General features: G+C 33.6%; 4 protein-coding genes across 5 annotated transcripts; all 4 read left to right on the forward strand.

Annotated features, from left to right (window-relative positions):
- The first annotated feature begins 323 nt into the window (after window positions 1-323).
- LOC107371185 (son of sevenless homolog 2) lies at window positions 324-5,101 on the forward strand. The gene is made up of 2 exons (XM_015939200.3): window positions 324-527; window positions 716-5,101. The coding sequence occupies exons 1-2, from the start codon at window positions 417-419 to the stop codon at window positions 4,739-4,741; spliced, it is 4,137 nt and encodes a 1,378-aa protein (XP_015794686.1). The 5' UTR covers window positions 324-416; the 3' UTR covers window positions 4,742-5,101.
- Window positions 5,102-5,906: 805 nt separating this feature from the next.
- On the forward strand, window positions 5,907-10,371 carry LOC107371187 (medium-chain acyl-CoA ligase ACSF2, mitochondrial). 2 transcript variants are annotated; one of them, XM_089269403.1, is made up of 14 exons: window positions 5,907-6,440; window positions 6,494-6,646; window positions 6,715-6,815; window positions 7,130-7,237; window positions 7,458-7,714; window positions 7,789-7,950; window positions 8,330-8,516; window positions 8,583-8,729; window positions 8,798-8,905; window positions 8,975-9,109; window positions 9,198-9,297; window positions 9,364-9,505; window positions 9,806-9,919; window positions 9,991-10,371. In XM_089269403.1, the coding sequence occupies exons 2-14, from the start codon at window positions 6,525-6,527 to the stop codon at window positions 10,120-10,122; spliced, it is 1,815 nt and encodes a 604-aa protein (XP_089125529.1). In that variant the 5' UTR covers window positions 5,907-6,440; window positions 6,494-6,524; the 3' UTR covers window positions 10,123-10,371. The 2 variants fall into 2 exon arrangements, with proteins under 2 accessions (XP_089125529.1, XP_015794688.2); XM_015939202.3 differs by having other exon boundaries at window positions 5,907-6,646.
- A 146-nt stretch (window positions 10,372-10,517) lies between these two features.
- LOC107371189 (hydroxymethylglutaryl-CoA lyase, mitochondrial) lies at window positions 10,518-12,297 on the forward strand. Its single transcript, XM_015939206.3, has 5 exons — window positions 10,518-10,693; window positions 10,848-11,191; window positions 11,312-11,401; window positions 11,481-12,035; window positions 12,107-12,297. Exons 1-4 carry the CDS (start codon window positions 10,625-10,627, stop codon window positions 11,977-11,979), a joined length of 1,002 nt encoding a protein of 333 aa, XP_015794692.1. The 5' UTR covers window positions 10,518-10,624; the 3' UTR covers window positions 11,980-12,035; window positions 12,107-12,297.
- Window positions 12,298-13,684: 1,387 nt separating this feature from the next.
- Window positions 13,685-16,721, forward strand: LOC107370828 (uncharacterized). The gene has a single exon (XM_015938782.2). The coding sequence runs from the start codon at window positions 14,155-14,157 to the stop codon at window positions 16,075-16,077; it is 1,923 nt and encodes a 640-aa protein (XP_015794268.1). The 5' UTR covers window positions 13,685-14,154; the 3' UTR covers window positions 16,078-16,721.
- The last annotated feature ends 696 nt before the right edge of the window (window positions 16,722-17,417 follow it).

The raw sequence follows: 17,417 nt of genomic DNA on the forward strand, positions 1-17,417 counted from the left end.
ATGAATCTACGATAAGCTCTGTTCATTTTTTCTCAATGACTTTGATTATTCAATATCCAATTGTAAGTCAAAAAATCCAGGGAAACTCGAGTGTCAGCATAAGTGTTCTTTTTCTTTTTCTCTTTGTCAAGTCTTTTCTCTTTTCAGTCGGAGTTGATTATTCAGAATCAACTGATTAATAAATAATGAATTGATAATCATTTTTCCATTTTTTCAAATACTGGCGGCAAGGTTGCTAAAACAAGATTCCAAGCTCCATAGTAACGCTTTTGCGTGAATCAATCGTTTGTGTGAATGTGAAAAATTTTACTCTCTTTATTTCTGAAGCTAGGCGAGAGTTGAATTGAAATGTTTCTGGTAAACAATTATTACTAATTTGGGTTTAAAAGTAATTTCATCATTTTTGATTATTTTTGATGGGTCATCACTGTCATCACTCTCATCTGCTTTGTCAAATTAACTATGATTTCGAAGATGATGCAAACAAATTCAAATGGAATAATCTATTTGTTAACAGTTTAAAGGAGGTAAGTTATCACTTTTTCCTCCCCCTCCCTCTCTCCTTCATTTCTCCCTTTCCAGTATTTTTCTTGTGTTTTTCCTATCTCCCTTCTATCCTCTCTTACTCTTCTTTCTAATATGATTCTGTCCACGGAAAAAATTTCACACATTTTGCTTACTCTTACTGATTGCAATAATTTCTCCTCTTCTGCAGATTTTATTCTCGGTACATCCTGAATTGGATGCTGCAGATGAAGCCTTATACTTCATTGAATCATTAATATTTAAGCTTTTACGGCTGTTAATCAGTAATAGTCCACGGAATGTGCAAGAGTTGGAAGAAAATGTACTGAAATTGTTTCCTTCTCCTATCGAGAAATGGGCCACTAGCAAGGCGCAAAATGTTCTCCAGGAATGCTATGATGTGCAATGCAATTCTAATTCAACGTCTTCATCATCCACCATAAGTGGAGGTAAAAAGAAAAAATTACTTCTGGTCAACATACCCAACAACAACAACAATAGCATAAATAATAATCGTGATCCTTTAGGTAATTGTCCTTTGAAGACAAAACACAGCATTGAGAAGATGCATGATCTCCTTTCAAAGGAAGTCTTCCCTTATCGCATTGAGATGCCACTGACCATTTACCTTTGCAGTCTGGTCGAATACATTGCTGCTGATGTTCTCAAATTAGCAGGCAATTATGTTAAAAATATACGTCATAGTTTTATTAATGCACAGGATGTCAAGATAGCCATAAATGCAGATAAAGTTCTGATCGATTTGCTCTATGGCGAAGAGGATGATTATGAGAGCAAAGAAATGTCAAACTTGGGAATCATCTGGGAAGAAAGTACAGAAGATGGTACTGATGATGAAGGTATTTCCTATGATATAGTGGCTAAAGAACTGATTCATGAAGAGAAACAATTTTTGCGTGATCTGAACTTAATCATCAAAGTTTTCCGTGAACCTTTTATAAAACTGTTACAAAACTCACCTTCCTCATTGCCAAACACTCCAACCTCACCCACAAGTCAAGAGGATAAGCCATTAATTAGTGAGAAAGACATTGATGATATTTTTTCTAATATCATCGACATCTACGAGTTCAGTGTCAATTTTCTCGGACTTGTTGAAGATGCTATGGAAATGAACGGTGGAGATAACTCTGAAACCATTGGAATCGGAATGTGTTTTGAAGAGATGGCCGAAAATGTTGAATTTGAAGTATTTGAAAAATATACCCTTGATATGCTTCGACAAGACGAAAGTTCACCTGAAACTGTACCAAAAGCTAGACTTGTTACCTTGCTAAAACAACAACCAATAATTAATGTTCTGGATACTGCTGGGCATAAGTTTATTCTTTCTGCCAAGTATATTTTACCAAAATTATTGTTGTGCCCTGTTATCCATTGTATTCACTATTTTGATTACATGAAGTTACTGATGAGCCTTGCAACGACAGAAGCAGACAAAGAGAGCTTCAAACAAACTGAGGGATGTCTAACTCCAATGCAGAAACAAATCAACGAAGCAACTCGCAATCGTAACTTGAAGATTTACGAAGGTTACTTACGCCTCAATCGAAGTAATCAGCGGAGTAAAAACAAAAGAAATATGTTGAACAAAAAGATTTTGGAACTCAAGAGATGTATTGATGGGTTTGATTTTTCTAGTCTTGGCTATGACTGCAATGAGTTTATTATCGATGGATATCTTCAAAAAGTGCGTAAAAATGAAAGAAAAACCCTTGGACGTCATGAAAGTAAACTTTTCTTCAGTGAACGATTTTGTTTTCTGTTTGACTCTGTTTTATTGGCATGTAAACCAATTGCCAAGGAAAATCAAGATTCAGTTCAACGTTACCGACTGAAGGAGAAATTTTTTATCTGCAAGATTGAAATAGTCGAATCTGATCTTGATCAATGTGCATTTGAAATAGTTTCTTCCGCTAAATCACACAATTTTGACTCCAACCGAGGTAGTATTATCTTTTTGGCCAAGAGTATGGAAGAAAAGGATATCTGGGTATCAAATTTATTACTTCTTTCACGTAAAACTATTCTGGAACGTACTTTAGACTCAATATTAGCAGAAGAAGATAAGAAGAATCCTTTACGACTTCCATCACCAAAAGACTATATATTTGCAGAAAAAGATACCGACAATAATATTATTTTCGAGACAAGTTGTAATAACAAAATGTCAATTAAGGGTGCGACACTTAACAAGCTTATCGAAAGGCTAACTTATCATCAACCAACAGATACCATGTTTGGCAAAACTTTCCTAACCACCTATCGTTCATTTTGCTCACCACAACAATTATTATCACTTTTGATTCAAAGGTTTGACATTCCTTTGGATGTGATGGATCGTGAAGGCTGGTCTCGTAATGAGGTGAAAAAATTTAAAAAAGAGTATCTTGAGCCAGTTCAATTTCGTGTAATCAATGTCATAAAACAATGGATTGATGCTCACTTTTATGATTTCGAGCGAGATGATCAACTACTTGAATCGTTAAGAATTTTCCTCAAAGAAAAAGTGTCCAAGGAAAAAAGTAATGTGGTCAAATGGGTCCAAACATTGTCCAATATGATCTCAAGAAAACAGCAAAAGCAATCCAACAAAAATTCCGAAAACAAAATCTTATCTGAAGTACCTCCGCCTATCGAATATTTGCCACCCAATGGTAAAGAGAATTGTGACTTTGAACTGAGCATTATGACTATTCATCCATTGGAATTTGCCAGGCAATTGACTTTGTACGAGTTTGATCTTTATTGTGCTGTCCAACCGTCCGAGTTGATAGGCCTGAAATGGATAAAAGAGGGTAAAGAAATTAATAGTGCTAATCTGCTTAAAATTAGCAGACATTCCAACAATTTCACTTATTGGTTGGAGAGAGAAATCGTTGAAACGGTCAACTTTGAAGAAAGAGTTGCCCTAATGAGCCGAATTATTGATATTATGCAAGTACTTTCAGATCTGAACAATTTTAGTGGAATCATCGAAATAATGTCAGCTTTGGAATCTGCTCATGTTCATCGATTGGAACATACCTTGAATGCTCTCCATCCTAAGCATAAAAAATTGATTGATGAAATGAGAGACTTGAGTACTGACCATTACAAAAAGTATTGTGAACGCCTGAGATCAATTAATCCTCCATGTGTTCCATTTTTTGGTTTATACCAAACCCAAATATTGCATTTTGAAGAAGGCAATAGTGATTATATAGATGAGAAAAAAGGTTTGATTAATTTTAGCAAACGAAGAAAAATTGCTGAGATTACTGCAGAAATTCAAGGTTATCAAAACCAACCATACTGTCTTCTAGTGTGTCCAGAAATTCGTGAATTCTTAGAAAGTCTTAATCCTATCGAGGAGGGAAAAAGTGAGAAGGATTTTAATGATTATTTATACGAACAGTCTCTTTTAATTGAACCCAGAGGATCCAAACAGCCAACCAAAGGTGCAAAAAGATGGCCACGCATTCAAAATCTCAAGTCACCTGGTATTAAACCTTCTTCAGTGTCTCAGAATGCGCCTCATCCAACATCATTACCGACATCAACATTTATGGCCAATCATCCACAGAGTACATCATCTTCTAATCCAACTTCACCAACTCTAATTTCACCCAAAACTCCGCCATCAACAACTTCTGATACCTCTGTTTTCGCCAATGTGATCATCGGCAATTTGCCAACTCCTGCACCAACACCTCCGCCAATCATTTCTGCATCAACAATAACACCACCACCAATACCACCGAGAACTCGAAATTTCCACCAAAGGACTAACTCTGAGTCATCGGTTACAAGTGCAACTGTTTCACCAACAACAACAACTCCTTTAACACCATTCTCATTTAATTTTGCATTAGCCAATCCACCACCGCCACCACCACCTCCTCCTCCACCGCCCAGAGTGCCAAGGCCAAATACCATTCTACAACCACAATCACAACCTCATTTGTCATCAAATTCACTTTCATCTCCTTCATCTGATCATCAAGCTCCACCACCACTTCCACCAAGGGGTATCACATCATCATTATCTTCATCAAATTTTGGTCGAACAACTCTTCCAAGGAGAAATTCAACTGACACACAACCTCATGACAATGTTTCCAATCCATTTCATCGTAGAAACTCTTCCTCTTCATCTACTCATCCACATGCTCAACCTCAATTGCCTCCCAAAACTTATAGAGCCAAAAGATGATTTTTATCAACTTAAATCGTGTAATCATGTCTATTAATTCCTTGATCAGTATATTGTCAATCTTAATTATTGTAAGTATACAGATATTGTAGTATCAATTTGAAGATTTCATTTGGTCAATAAAAAGATTCATTAACACAAGCAAGGAAACAAGAGAACAACGACTATGGTGGAAACAATGATGATTGAACCCAACTTTGATCAATATGATCTTTACTAGTGATTGTATTAAAGTGTATAAAACAAAAACAAATCAGACAAAAAAAAACCTGAAATAAACATCCAAAATTATGTTATTATAAATTCTAAATGTATATATATTTACTTATATTATCTCCAATAATAAGCATATAAAACAAACTCTGTTGTACAAAATTATCTCAATTTTATTAATTTTCTAAACCAAAAACTATTTCTGTTCATTTTTGAAATGTTAATATTCTGAAAAGCTCTCAAGAAAATATTAAAAACAAGATTAGAAACAAAACAAGAACTTCTTGGTCAGCATCTCTAAGCAAACAGAAGTTGTAATGCATCGATCCATCCTTAAGACTCAACACAACGACGACTCTTTGCAAATTCAGTCTAATTGTCATCCTGAAACTCATATAGTCTTGACCTTAATCCCATTGAGAATGACTGCTTAAGATGAAATATCTAAGTCACGGTCAAAAGTCATGGTCAGCAATTTCCATTTGAAAAATATGTTCTAATGGTCAGCAGCTTCTTTAGGAAAATTGCTGTATCATAAAAAACAGGGCTGAAGATTGTCAAAGAAATCATAACAGAAAAGCATTTCACGAAGTTTTGACTCGACTGCGATCAGTGGTTTGCTGTTGCTGATTGAATAATTTAAAATCATTGATTTCAACAATTTTTCCACGATAATTAAACTTATCAAAGAGTTAATACGACACTTCATCAGTTAAAAATTGATCAATTGTGCTTTATTTTTAAAATTTTAGTCCACTTTTGTATCAAATTTTAATTTTCGCCAATATTATTAAAGCATTCAAATGAATGCACAGCTGACAAGCTTATTACTACACTTTGTATGTTAAAACTTGCAAGGTTTTCCAAGTCACTCACAGGTTTGTCAGCCATACCACGGCTACAAACGGCTTGTTGTGAATCCCTTTAAAGAGATTCCCTTTCTCTCTTTCTCTCTTTCTATCGGTTATCTTGCTTCATCTTATTTTTATTACAATGTGTAAATGACATTAGAAACCTAGTTCCAATATTAATTTTGATCATTTGTTCCATTTACGAGATTCCTATTGTGTGTATTTCCTGGTCTTGGTCGCCTGACTACAAATCATGTTACAACGTCTGTGTCTTGTGCTGTAACCTGTCATTTTATTTCTTTTTCATGTTTTTTCCTGCTCTCTAGCTAAATTATCTAGACTGATCTTTTACCTTTGATTTCAAGAATTATTTACTTCATTCTATTTACTAAGAGTTGAGTAAGAATACATCTTGATTAGATTTCCATTTACCAAGGTAAACCAGTCCTATCTAAGGCAATAGTTATACAACATTCTGGTTTGATTGTTATTGTGCTAACTTCTTCTACAAAGGAACTTTGAACAGTATTCCAAGCTCCCTTCTTTCAAATCATCATCATACTTGCCCAACCTTTTCTTTTTTCTTGTTTTCTTTTTCATTTCTCCGTTTATTTTCACATCTCAAATAAACAACTGTAAGTCATTTTCAATTTTTTAAGTGCTTATAGTTTGTTACATTCCAAGTTAGCTTCCTAGTTTGCTGCATTGTATGTGTTAACATGAATCGCAGTAATTGTCTGTTTAAAATAGGCTCGAACTTAGTTGCACAGCAGCCACTTCGGACGCTTCGGACTTCCAACCACTTACTGCAAAATCACGACACAAATGAATTTGATTTACCGTAAGTTTCCTTTGTAAAGCGAGTTGACAATTTTAATTCAATATCAATCGTTTATCATCTCTTTTCAGCCCTTACGTTCATCAAAAACTGTCGTATGCCTATGGACGAAGTAGCAAGCCATTCAGTATCGAAACTCTTCCTCAAATACTCGAGAAACGAGCTGCTGAAGGTAAACAAAATCTATTTTATTATTATTTTTATTAAGTAATCGAAAAAACAATAACCGTAGTTTATGATATTCAATGGGTTCAAAGATGATACTGATATACGTTTACGGGTACTTGGCAGTAAAGTGAAACTTGTGAGATTATTTGGTTCTATCAACCCTTCAATCTTTCCTCATAAAAAGCTCTCAATAATGCCACTATTCATTTCATTATCAAAATAAATCAGTGACTTCATCATTTTCATAAATTTTTCTTTTTTCGATATTGCTGAATTAGTAAATAATAATCACTAATTTTAAGAATTTCTCATTAACAGATGGAAGCCGAGTACTGTTTACACTACACCATGAAGAGAAAACTCTTACCTATGCAATGCTTCGTGAACAAGCATCTCGACTTGCTTCAATCTTACATCACAAAATTGGTAAAGTAATACAGCATTATAGCATTATACTCATTCTGACTGACTCACAGTTATTTACGACAAGCTCCCATCATGTTTAGAAGACTTCTCAAAATTTTAAGCCAGTCTAAACATTTTGGAAGCTAGTCTAAAGTTATCGAGAGTTGTTGTTGAGAATTTCGACGATAAATTCGGGTCATTCTTAATTAATTGACTTTCATTGATGCATCCTTTTTAATAGGTATTGCAAAAGGAGATATGATCGGCTTATGGTCTTTAAACACTGCTAATTGGATAATAGTTAAATTAGCTGCAGACTTTCTGGGTGCTGTTCTGGTAACAATCAATCCTTATTACAAGGTTGACGAGCTCGCTTATTTAGTCCAAAAATCCAAATGTAAAATACTTTTCATGCCTGGCGAGGAATCAGTCCAACTGAGTTACAATAATTTTACTGAAGTTGTTCAAGATGAAAGTTTTCTTCAGCAAGTATCTCAGGTAAAATTTTTCAAACTAGAACTTATTACCTACAGATTCTAACTTTATTTTTCAATCTATTCGTAATCCTTCAGACTAAATTAGGTCATTTCTTTCTTATTGACGGAGTAAGGAAACAAAGTAAATATGGCAAATATCCAGTCCATACATTTGAAGATTTTCCTGTTTCACAATCATATCCACCAATTGATTTTTATCAGGATCCTGATGACCCGTCTTGTCTCATGTTCACTTCAGTGAGTTTCAACCGTCATAATAACTTAAATGATGTTATAGATATTATCAAGCTTGTCATAAACCCTTCTACGGATCATTAATCTTAATATTCTCACCAAGTTCGTCCTTGCTCAATCTGGATGTCTTACGTGGAATCATTGTAATCTTTTTATTGGTTCATAAAAGGCTCGATGAACGATGTGAATAATTTCATCAAGATCATGTTCAAATGATGGGATTATTAATACAAAACAGAAGATTACTAATTTACAAAAAACAATTGACAAGTGATTTTTGTCGTCAGATAGTTCCAGTGTCGTTATCAAAAATGTCAAGAATAATTGAATTTAATCTTATCTATTTCATGAAACTAATTTTTACCTCTTTTTGTTTTTGCAGGGAACGACTGGTAAACCAAAAGGTGCTCTTTTATCCTCTTTCAGCATGTTAAACGATTGCGATTTTGCCTCAGATCGACTTGGTTTGCATGACGATACTGTCAAAATTTGTTGTCCTCTTCCTTTCTTCCATTCTTACGCATTCACACATGGCTTATATACATCTTTAGTACGCAATCATCCAGTTGGTACGAAATAATGATTCTTAATTATTCAATATACCACAAACTCATTTTATCACTTATCTTTAATAGTTGTGACAGATTATAAATTTGATGTAAGGTCAGTCTCCGAATCTATAAAGAAATACGATTGCACAGTATTTTTATCCACACCGACAATGGTAATTGATTTGATGGCATACATCGGTTCAAAGGGTATAAGTTTAGATTCTTTATCAAGTAAGTATTCAATTTTGCTGTTGATGATTATGAATTTCAATTAATTTACTCTTTTGACTTGCTTTCAGCACTTTGTTTAGGAGGCGCAGTTTTGGATCCTGATATAGTCAGGCAGATTAAAACGAAAATACCAAGTGTTACTACTGTTTTGAATGGTTATGGAAGCACTGAGCTGAGTATGTCTCATTTTTCAAAAATGTTATTCTTGACTTAATTCTAATGTTATTAAAACGATTTTCTTCTAGGTCCTGCTACAACGTTATGCAGTTGGAATGATGACCCTGAAAAAATTAAGTCAACTGTTGGCAGACCCTTACCATATGTCGAAGTGAAAATCGTTGATCCTAAAACAACTAAGATCATGCCTCATCATGAAAAAGGTGAGTGGATCAGACCATGGTGAATTTGTGTTTCGATCCTTAATCGATGATTGATATCTGAATGATGATCTGATGATCTCTGAATCAGGTGAAATTTGGGTTCGTGGTTTCAATGTTATGCAGAAATATTTTGATGATGAAGAAAAAACACGAGAATCGATTACCTCTGGTGGTTGGTATCAAACTGGGTACGTTTAAAATTAAAACAATTTACTTTTCATTTTCATTAATATTGATCTGCTCTTCATCAACAGTGACATAGGCATAATGGATGAAGCCGGTTATCTTAAAATTGCTGGAAGAATCAAGGAGATGTTGATCCGAGGTGGCGAAAATATTTATCCTCAAGAAGTTGAGAATGCTCTTATGAGTCATCCTGCAATTAAAGAAGCCTATGTGAGTCAATAAAACAATTTTCTGGGACTTCAGTAATCCCTCGATTTTTTTGCAAAAGGAGTTGCTATGAGCGGTGATTGTTTCATTAGTCACTTGTATAACATCTTCTAATGATGCAAATTTTTTCATGAAAGATTAGCAATAGGAAAATAAAATCCAAAATTCAAGAAGTGAATATAATTCAAGCTATCTGTCAGTTTTTGCAAAAAAATCGAGGGATTGCAGTATGAAACACCGAAATTTTTGCAAGTATCCGTCAGATTGCAATGTGATATAATTTTGTTTTTATTTATGAATTAGGTTTTTGGTATTCCTGATGAACGTGTTGGTGAAGAAATTTGTACATGGATCAGTTTAGACCAAAACGAGCCCGAAGTAGCTCCTAAAGAAGTTCGAGAATTTTTAAAAGGAAAAGTAAGATATTTAATTTCTTGACTATATATTAATCAATATTAATCCGATCGTTTCCATTCTTTTTTTCACAGTTAACTTATTTCAAAATACCTAAACATGTATTTATAGTTAAGGAGTTTCCTAAACTTTCAACTATCAAAGTTTCAAAGCTCGAAATGAAGAAACAGACGATTGAAATGTTGAAGGATTCAAACAAGTCTTAAATCAACTTCGTGCCAATCTTTTTTTCTTCCTAACTTGGAATCTGTAAATCATTGCTCAAAAGCCGGAAATTTAAATGGACAATTATTTTACTCAAAGACAATTCAAAAAACATTGGACACTCGAAAGCATAATTATAATTGTCTTGATTGGCCATATTTTAAAAAATATTTTGTTATTCATTTTCGATTTATTAAAAATTACTTTCTTTCTGGTCTCCCAGTTAGATTGTAAAAGTTATTGTATTTAAATTGGATCACATTGTCTCAAGTAAATCTCTAAGTAAAGTGACATAAGTTAATACAGCTAGAGATTTGAAGAGAGAAGAAGTCGGCTCACAGGGTTATCCTTACCAAGTTGCAAAGGTTTTCCAAGTCACTCACAGGTTTGTCAGCCATACCACGGCTACAAACGGCTTGTTTTGAATCTCTTTAAAGAGATTCTCTTGTACTCTTAACCATTTCTCTTTCTCTCTTTCTATCGGTTATCTGTCCACACTACACCATGAAAAGAAAACTCTTACCTATTCAATGCTTCGTGAACAAGCAGCTTCAATCTTACATCACAAAATTGGTAAAGTAATACAGCATCTGATAATACAACGCAGATTCAAGCTACCTGTCAGTTTTTGCATAAAAATCGAGGGATTACAGTATGGATAATTAAATAGTATGAATGATCAAATCAAATTATGATTTCTAATGAATGTTTTCCCTCTTTTTTGTAGAGCTTCAACAACTTAAGGCTTTACCCATCTCCAGTCAAAATTGTTGAGGTTGGACCTCGAGATGGATTACAGAATGAGAAAAAAGTGATCGAAACGTCTACAAAAGTGGATTTAATCAACAGGTTGAACAATTGTGGTTTGAAGGTGATTGAAGTTACTTCATTTGTCTCACCAAAATGGGTACCTCAGATGGCTGATAATAAACAAGTGTACAGTCAAATTGAAAAGAAACATGATGTGAGTTATCCTGTTTTGGTGCCAAATCTGAATGGATTGGAAAATGCGATCAAATCTGGTGTCAAAGAGATTGCTGTTTTCTCTGCCGCTACAGAAGCTTTCTCAAAGTAGGTCCACTCAATGAGCAATTTTCCGCTTTCAACAATCATCCGATAAAGCAAAAACACGTGAAATCTGGATGCTGATTTTGCTGCAGCTAATACATGTATAAATTGTTTTCTGGACAGTAACAATACTAATTGCTCTATCGAAGAGGGTTTTATCCGAGTTGAAGAAATAATGAAAGTGGCATTGAAAGCAGGCCTTAATGTCAGAGGGTTAGTATTTAAAAATTTAGCATGATATTCGTATCATGACAGATTCTTAATTTAAACTAATGATTTTCATTTTTTCTAGATATTTGTCTTGTGTCATTGGCTGTCCATATGAAGGTCAAGTTGATCCCGACAAGGTTACTCAATATGCACAACGATTGCATGAAATGGGATGTTATGAAGTTTGTCTTGGAGATACAATCGGTGTTGGAAATCCCGGGACAATGGAAAGGTTATTAGAAAAAGTAACTCGTCGCATTCCGTTGGATTGTTTAGCTCTTCATTGCCATGATACTTTTGGAATGGCTTTGGCCAATATCTATACAGCTCTCCAATTTGGTATTTCAACATTTGACTCGTCAATCGCCGGTCTCGGTGGATGTCCATACGCTCCAGGTGCCACTGGAAATGTAGCCACGGAAGATTTAGTGTACATGCTTCATGGTATGGGCATTGAAACTGGAGTCAATTTTGATAATCTTGTTGAAACAAGTTCATTCATCTGCTCTATCCTCGGTCGTGAATCTGCATCCAGAGTAGTGAGAGCTTTACGTGCCAAAAATTCCAAATGCTTAGTTTAGACCAAAACGAGCCCGAATTAACTCCTAAAGAAGTTCGAGAATTTTTAAAAGGAAAAGTAAGATATTTAATTTCTTGACTATATATTAATTAATATTAATCCGAACGTTTCCATTCTTTTTTTTACAGTTAACTTATTTCAAAATACCTAAACATGTGAAGAAACAGACAATTCAAAAAACATTGGACACTCGAAAGCATAATTATAATTGTCTTGATTGGCCATATTTTAAATAATATTTTGTTTTCCATTTTCGCTTTATTAAAAATTATTTTCTTTCTGGTCTCCCAGTTAGATTGTAAAAGTTATTGTATTTAAATTGGATCACACTGTCTCAAGTAAATCTATAGTTTTATCTGTTAAAATGATCAGCATTGCATGAAAAGAGGTTAAGTAAAGATTAGCGAAGATTAACAAATCCTAAGCAAAACTTGAACAAAAGCTCGACTGAGATTATAACATTTCTTGGTTAACTGGAATTCAGAAGCTTTCGTCTGAAAATTCAATTATAGTTGGGCAATTTTGCGAATAATCTCTTTCTAAATGGATATTTTGATTTGACTATCAATATAATCGCCAATCGTTTCATGGATTTGGTTTGGCTCAAAATATTTTATTTTTAACTGATTTTCAAAGTTTTCTCGTTCATTTTCCATGGTAAACTATTGGAGAAATTGAAACGAAGTTTGATTGAAAATTAATTCTCACTGGATAAGACTCACAATATGAAAAACTAGGTGGCTGTTATTTCTTCTTGATGTTCAACTTGAGATTAAAAATTCCCTAACTTATCTTTACAATCTTAGGATATTCAACTAATATCAAATGATAACTTCACCCCTGTCAGTACAATGGCAATTTCCTTGAGAGGTTGAATATCATCATGTAAACATGTGACTCGAAAAAGTGTTTCCTGGATTTCTTTGTTTCTTAGCTATTATCACTCACTATTGCATTTTATTTCCTCATTCTTTTCATTTCTCAATCAAATTATGAAACTATTATGCATAAATAAATATTTCTATGTTTATTGTGATGGTCACCCAATAAAATCATTTTTAATTCCATGATTACTGATCAGTTGACTTGCCTATTGAAGCTTGGCTTGGGAAGTGATAACTCGTCATTTTGATGTTAACGAAAACTGGAAAAGGGTAATTTTGTTAATTTAATTGATTGGCGAATTAAATATTCGTTTCGCTTCATTGAGTCCTTCTTGTAATCTAAAAACCACCTTGAAAATTTTCAATTCAATAACCAGTTTTCAAATTTTGGCAGAAACACACGTTTCCTACATTAACGAAAAAATTGTCCCATATTTAACTTTGATTTTGAATTTGCCAATGTTTGTTGTTTTCCTTGAAAACTTGTCCAATTTGATTGTCAACCGCAAGTCAAAAGTAAATTATCATTAACTTAAATTAAGGCTCACTGTTGAGTTAAATAGCAGGAAAATCATCTGAAGAATTATGTGATTATGGAAATACGAACCATCAACAAACAGATATAACCTGTAAAGAAGTAAAATTTAATTTAAAATTACTGAGAGAAGCTAAATATTATTTTAAAAGTATTATTACCTTATTTCCTAGTTGATGTGTCTTTTGCATCTTATAGCTCCAACTGGTCAGTCTAAATATATCAGAAACAACAATAAAAATTATAGACTTGTACCTATTAACCTATTAGTACTTACATTTGTTAGTCATTAAAATCACTACAAGGAAATTTCAGGTTACAATAAAAATTACTTTTGGTGCTTTCATTGAATTATGTTTTATACAAAATTTTAACTTTCTTTTTATCCAATAAGATCATAACGACTATCTAATTGTTAATATTGACAGGTTCACTACACATTGTTAACCACACCGAGCTCGCATGATTCCTTCATCATACCTCAGCTTACTTCATTCTCGTTCTAAGATTGTCATTATCAAGTTCACTTTATCATCAATGTCGTCATCTTTAACCACCCAAATAGCAACATGATCATCATGCTGTCTTTTTATCTTAACCATTTGTCCTCTTCTCTATCATCTTATCCATTATTTACTTTTTTTGCAATCAAAGAGTAACAACTCTTAGATCCAAAGCCATTGATAGTAGCAGCCTTTTTCCTTGTTCATCGCCTTGTTAACTTGTCTTCATCGGGGTTTATTGCATTCACATAATCATGATCTTTGACATATTTCCTTTTACCTTACCATTCACATCTAATCTGCCATCAACATCTGAGTCTTCATCCATGACAATCCATGGAATCGCATCAAATCTTTCTACAGTATCCAGCTACGGCAAAGTCATTCCCAATTCAATGATGACCAATATCTTGCAACTATCAATATTGACTGGTAAACTTGAATTGATTGCTCCAAAGTATGATAGACCGGGATTCAAGAAAGCAAATGGTTTCCGAAGTATTGTAAAGGTGATCAATAAATTTGTCCCAACTCTGCTTGAAATTACTCAAATTACTCAAATGGATTCTCCAGCAAACATCCAAAGATTCATTAGTGCATCGAAAGAGAATAATTTTCCCTCTAAATGTGTCAACGCAGCCAATAGTGTCCTCACCATCCTCATTGAACTATGTGATATGGCAATCGATTGTCATAATAATTGGTCACTGGTAAAAGATACTAAACAGAAATTCCTTTGGCTCCAACGCACCTATCGTTATACACATGATCGATTATCAACTCATTTACAACAATATTGGGCTTATCATCCAGTTTTCTGGTACGAATCGACGATTCGTAAATTACTTACTTTGACAACTTGTACATTTGCTGCTTTGAGTAAACCACCAAATTCATTGACCGCTTTATTGTCAAATGAAGAACGAGGTGAGAGACTAACGTCAATTGTTTGGAAAGGGGATCCATTTTACCAGACAGGCATAATCAATCTAGTTGACAATCCCTTAACATCATCTATTAGTAGATTGTTTCTAAAATATCACAAAATTACAGCCAAAAATATAAATATTAAAAGACAAAAAAACTGGTTTATACCATCTGATGGAGGATCAGTAACCAGGGTCCATGACATTTCTTCCTTAAGAGATGGTCCCTTACGGGATACCGTTAAGCTGCGGCTTTATCAAGCTGATAGTGTTACTGCAAGTGGAACTGTTATAATCCAAATTCAAGGTGGCGGTTTCATGGTCGATGCTCATACTGTTCATACTAGTTATCTTAAATCATGGTTACCTCAATTGGCAGGTGCAATAGTACTCAATATTGACTATAGTTTGAATGTACGCTATCCAGTTGCCTTGCAAGAAATTGTTGACACTCTGTTATGGTTGACTAGTCCAAAGACTCTTAATGATGTTGCATCAACTCTTCAAATTATTCCAACTTCAATTGTAATTCTTGGAGATTCATGTGGTGGTTATTTAGGATTGGCATCTTGTGCAGTATTACGTGACATTCAGGACCTGGCTCCAGATGAAATTACAATTCTACCCGAATCAATTGTTTGTATATCACCGGTCATGGCACCTGTTAATCTTAATTATTCACCGTCTCTTTTACTATCAATTCTCGATCCATTTTTATGTCCAGCTATAAATCTCCAAGTACTTTCTCTTTACTCATCTGGAATCACGCTTGACTCTGAATGTCATTCTACTTTGGATGCAACCACTTCGTCTTCACAAGCACCCATGTCTTCTGGCTATGTTGAAGAATCACTTTGGTTTACAATAAATAGGTGTATGTTCAATAAGTACCCTTGTTGGTTTGATTGTGATCCTGTCGTTTTTGAAAAGAGATTGATCAAAATGACAGATAAACTATTCAGTCCATACATATCAATTTTAACTTCATATGATTTAACTCGACTGTCTTCTGATTTGCGGATTCATTTGATTACTTCTGAGCTGGATGTTCAATTGGATAGTGCATTTGAATTTGAGCGAGTTTGGGAAGGAAAAATTACAATTGATGTAGTTGAGGATTTACCGCACGGATTTTATGCATTTGCACCTTTCTCCAATGCTGCTAAAATTGCTTCACAAGTTTGTTTGGATCGATTGAAACAAGCTATTGGTTTACAAGCACAGAGCACAGAGTGCGATATTAATTTCTGATGTTAGCTTGAGAGCATAAAGCTCAAATTGACAGCTGAACGCCAATTGTCTTTCGTATTTATATTTGCTTATATGACTTGTGCATAGAAAATCATGTAATAACTTGAAACTCAGCCTTATTACTCAAGCTCAATTTTGTTACTTATCAAGTTTTTGAAAAAAACACAAAGAAGCGAATTGAAGATTGTCTAAAAAATGCTTATATTATTAGTGTGATCCGTATGAAACTAAAATTTTAATTTTCTAGTGTTGATAAAATTTATGAATACTTTTTGGTAATTCAAAAAAACTTCAGATTCATTTTTCAAACTGAACCTTTACTAGCCTATTCAGAACGAAGTGAAGTGGAATCAATTTTCTGTTTCTGTGCTTCCTTGTCAATTCTTTGAGCAGTAGTTTATTCTAGCGTTATTATTTTTTCGATAACTATCATGCCATAATGTTTTGTTCAATATTCTGGTTCCGTTTAGTCATAATTCGTAAAGCGTCCGATTTGATGATTTTTCATTATTTCTCAACTTAAACAAAAAGAGTATTGCATTGCTGTGAATCTTCATTCGCGTTGCTGTGTTAACGATCTATTATTATATCATTCAGGAAGGTAATAAAATTCATAAATCGATGGCTAATTGGGAAAAATTGAACTTTCATTTCATGTAGAATAATTAATGGTATTAGCTAGACAACATATAAAACAAGTCGACAGCTAAACACCCGTCTTTCGTACTTATTTATACTTATTTATACTTATATTTTCTTGTAATGACAATTATAAATATTGTATATGAAAGGGATCAATGAAATTTTTTTCGATTCGATTAAATTGACGAATATTTTACTCTGCAAAAATATTCAAAGAAGCTCGAATTCATTGTAAAGACTGTATCTTTAATGGCTTACTTGAGCAACACACAGTGGAGTGGAATTTTTGTCCCTCTTTTTTTCAAATTCAAACTGTTCTTGTTCTCAGTTTTAAGATTTAATATTTTTTGTTCTTTTTGCATGGAAATCGTTCTTCTCGTTTGTCTAGAGTTCTTTAAAAATCGAAACAATAAAACACTAAATCAACATGAAAATCAAATAACGAGAAGCTTCTACATAAAATTCTCGTTAGTTTAAATTGAATTGTTTTGAATGAATTTTAATTATTTGATTGATCTAACAAAAAATCACGATTGATATCTAAGTTAATCTGCAAAACAGGTTGAAATCATCAAACAATTATGCAAAAACGAACAAACAGTCAAAACAATGCCACAAAGATGACATTGTTTTGACACACGTAAAACTTGACCAGAAGTTTTTACTTGAAAATTTTATCGAAAATAATTATTAAATTG

The sequence above is a fragment of the Tetranychus urticae genome, chromosome 3, assembly GCF_039701765.1.
Source record: "Tetranychus urticae isolate SD_2017Ah chromosome 3, NJAU_TeUrti_SD_1.0, whole genome shotgun sequence".
Lineage (NCBI taxonomy): Eukaryota > Metazoa > Arthropoda > Arachnida > Trombidiformes > Tetranychidae > Tetranychus > Tetranychus urticae.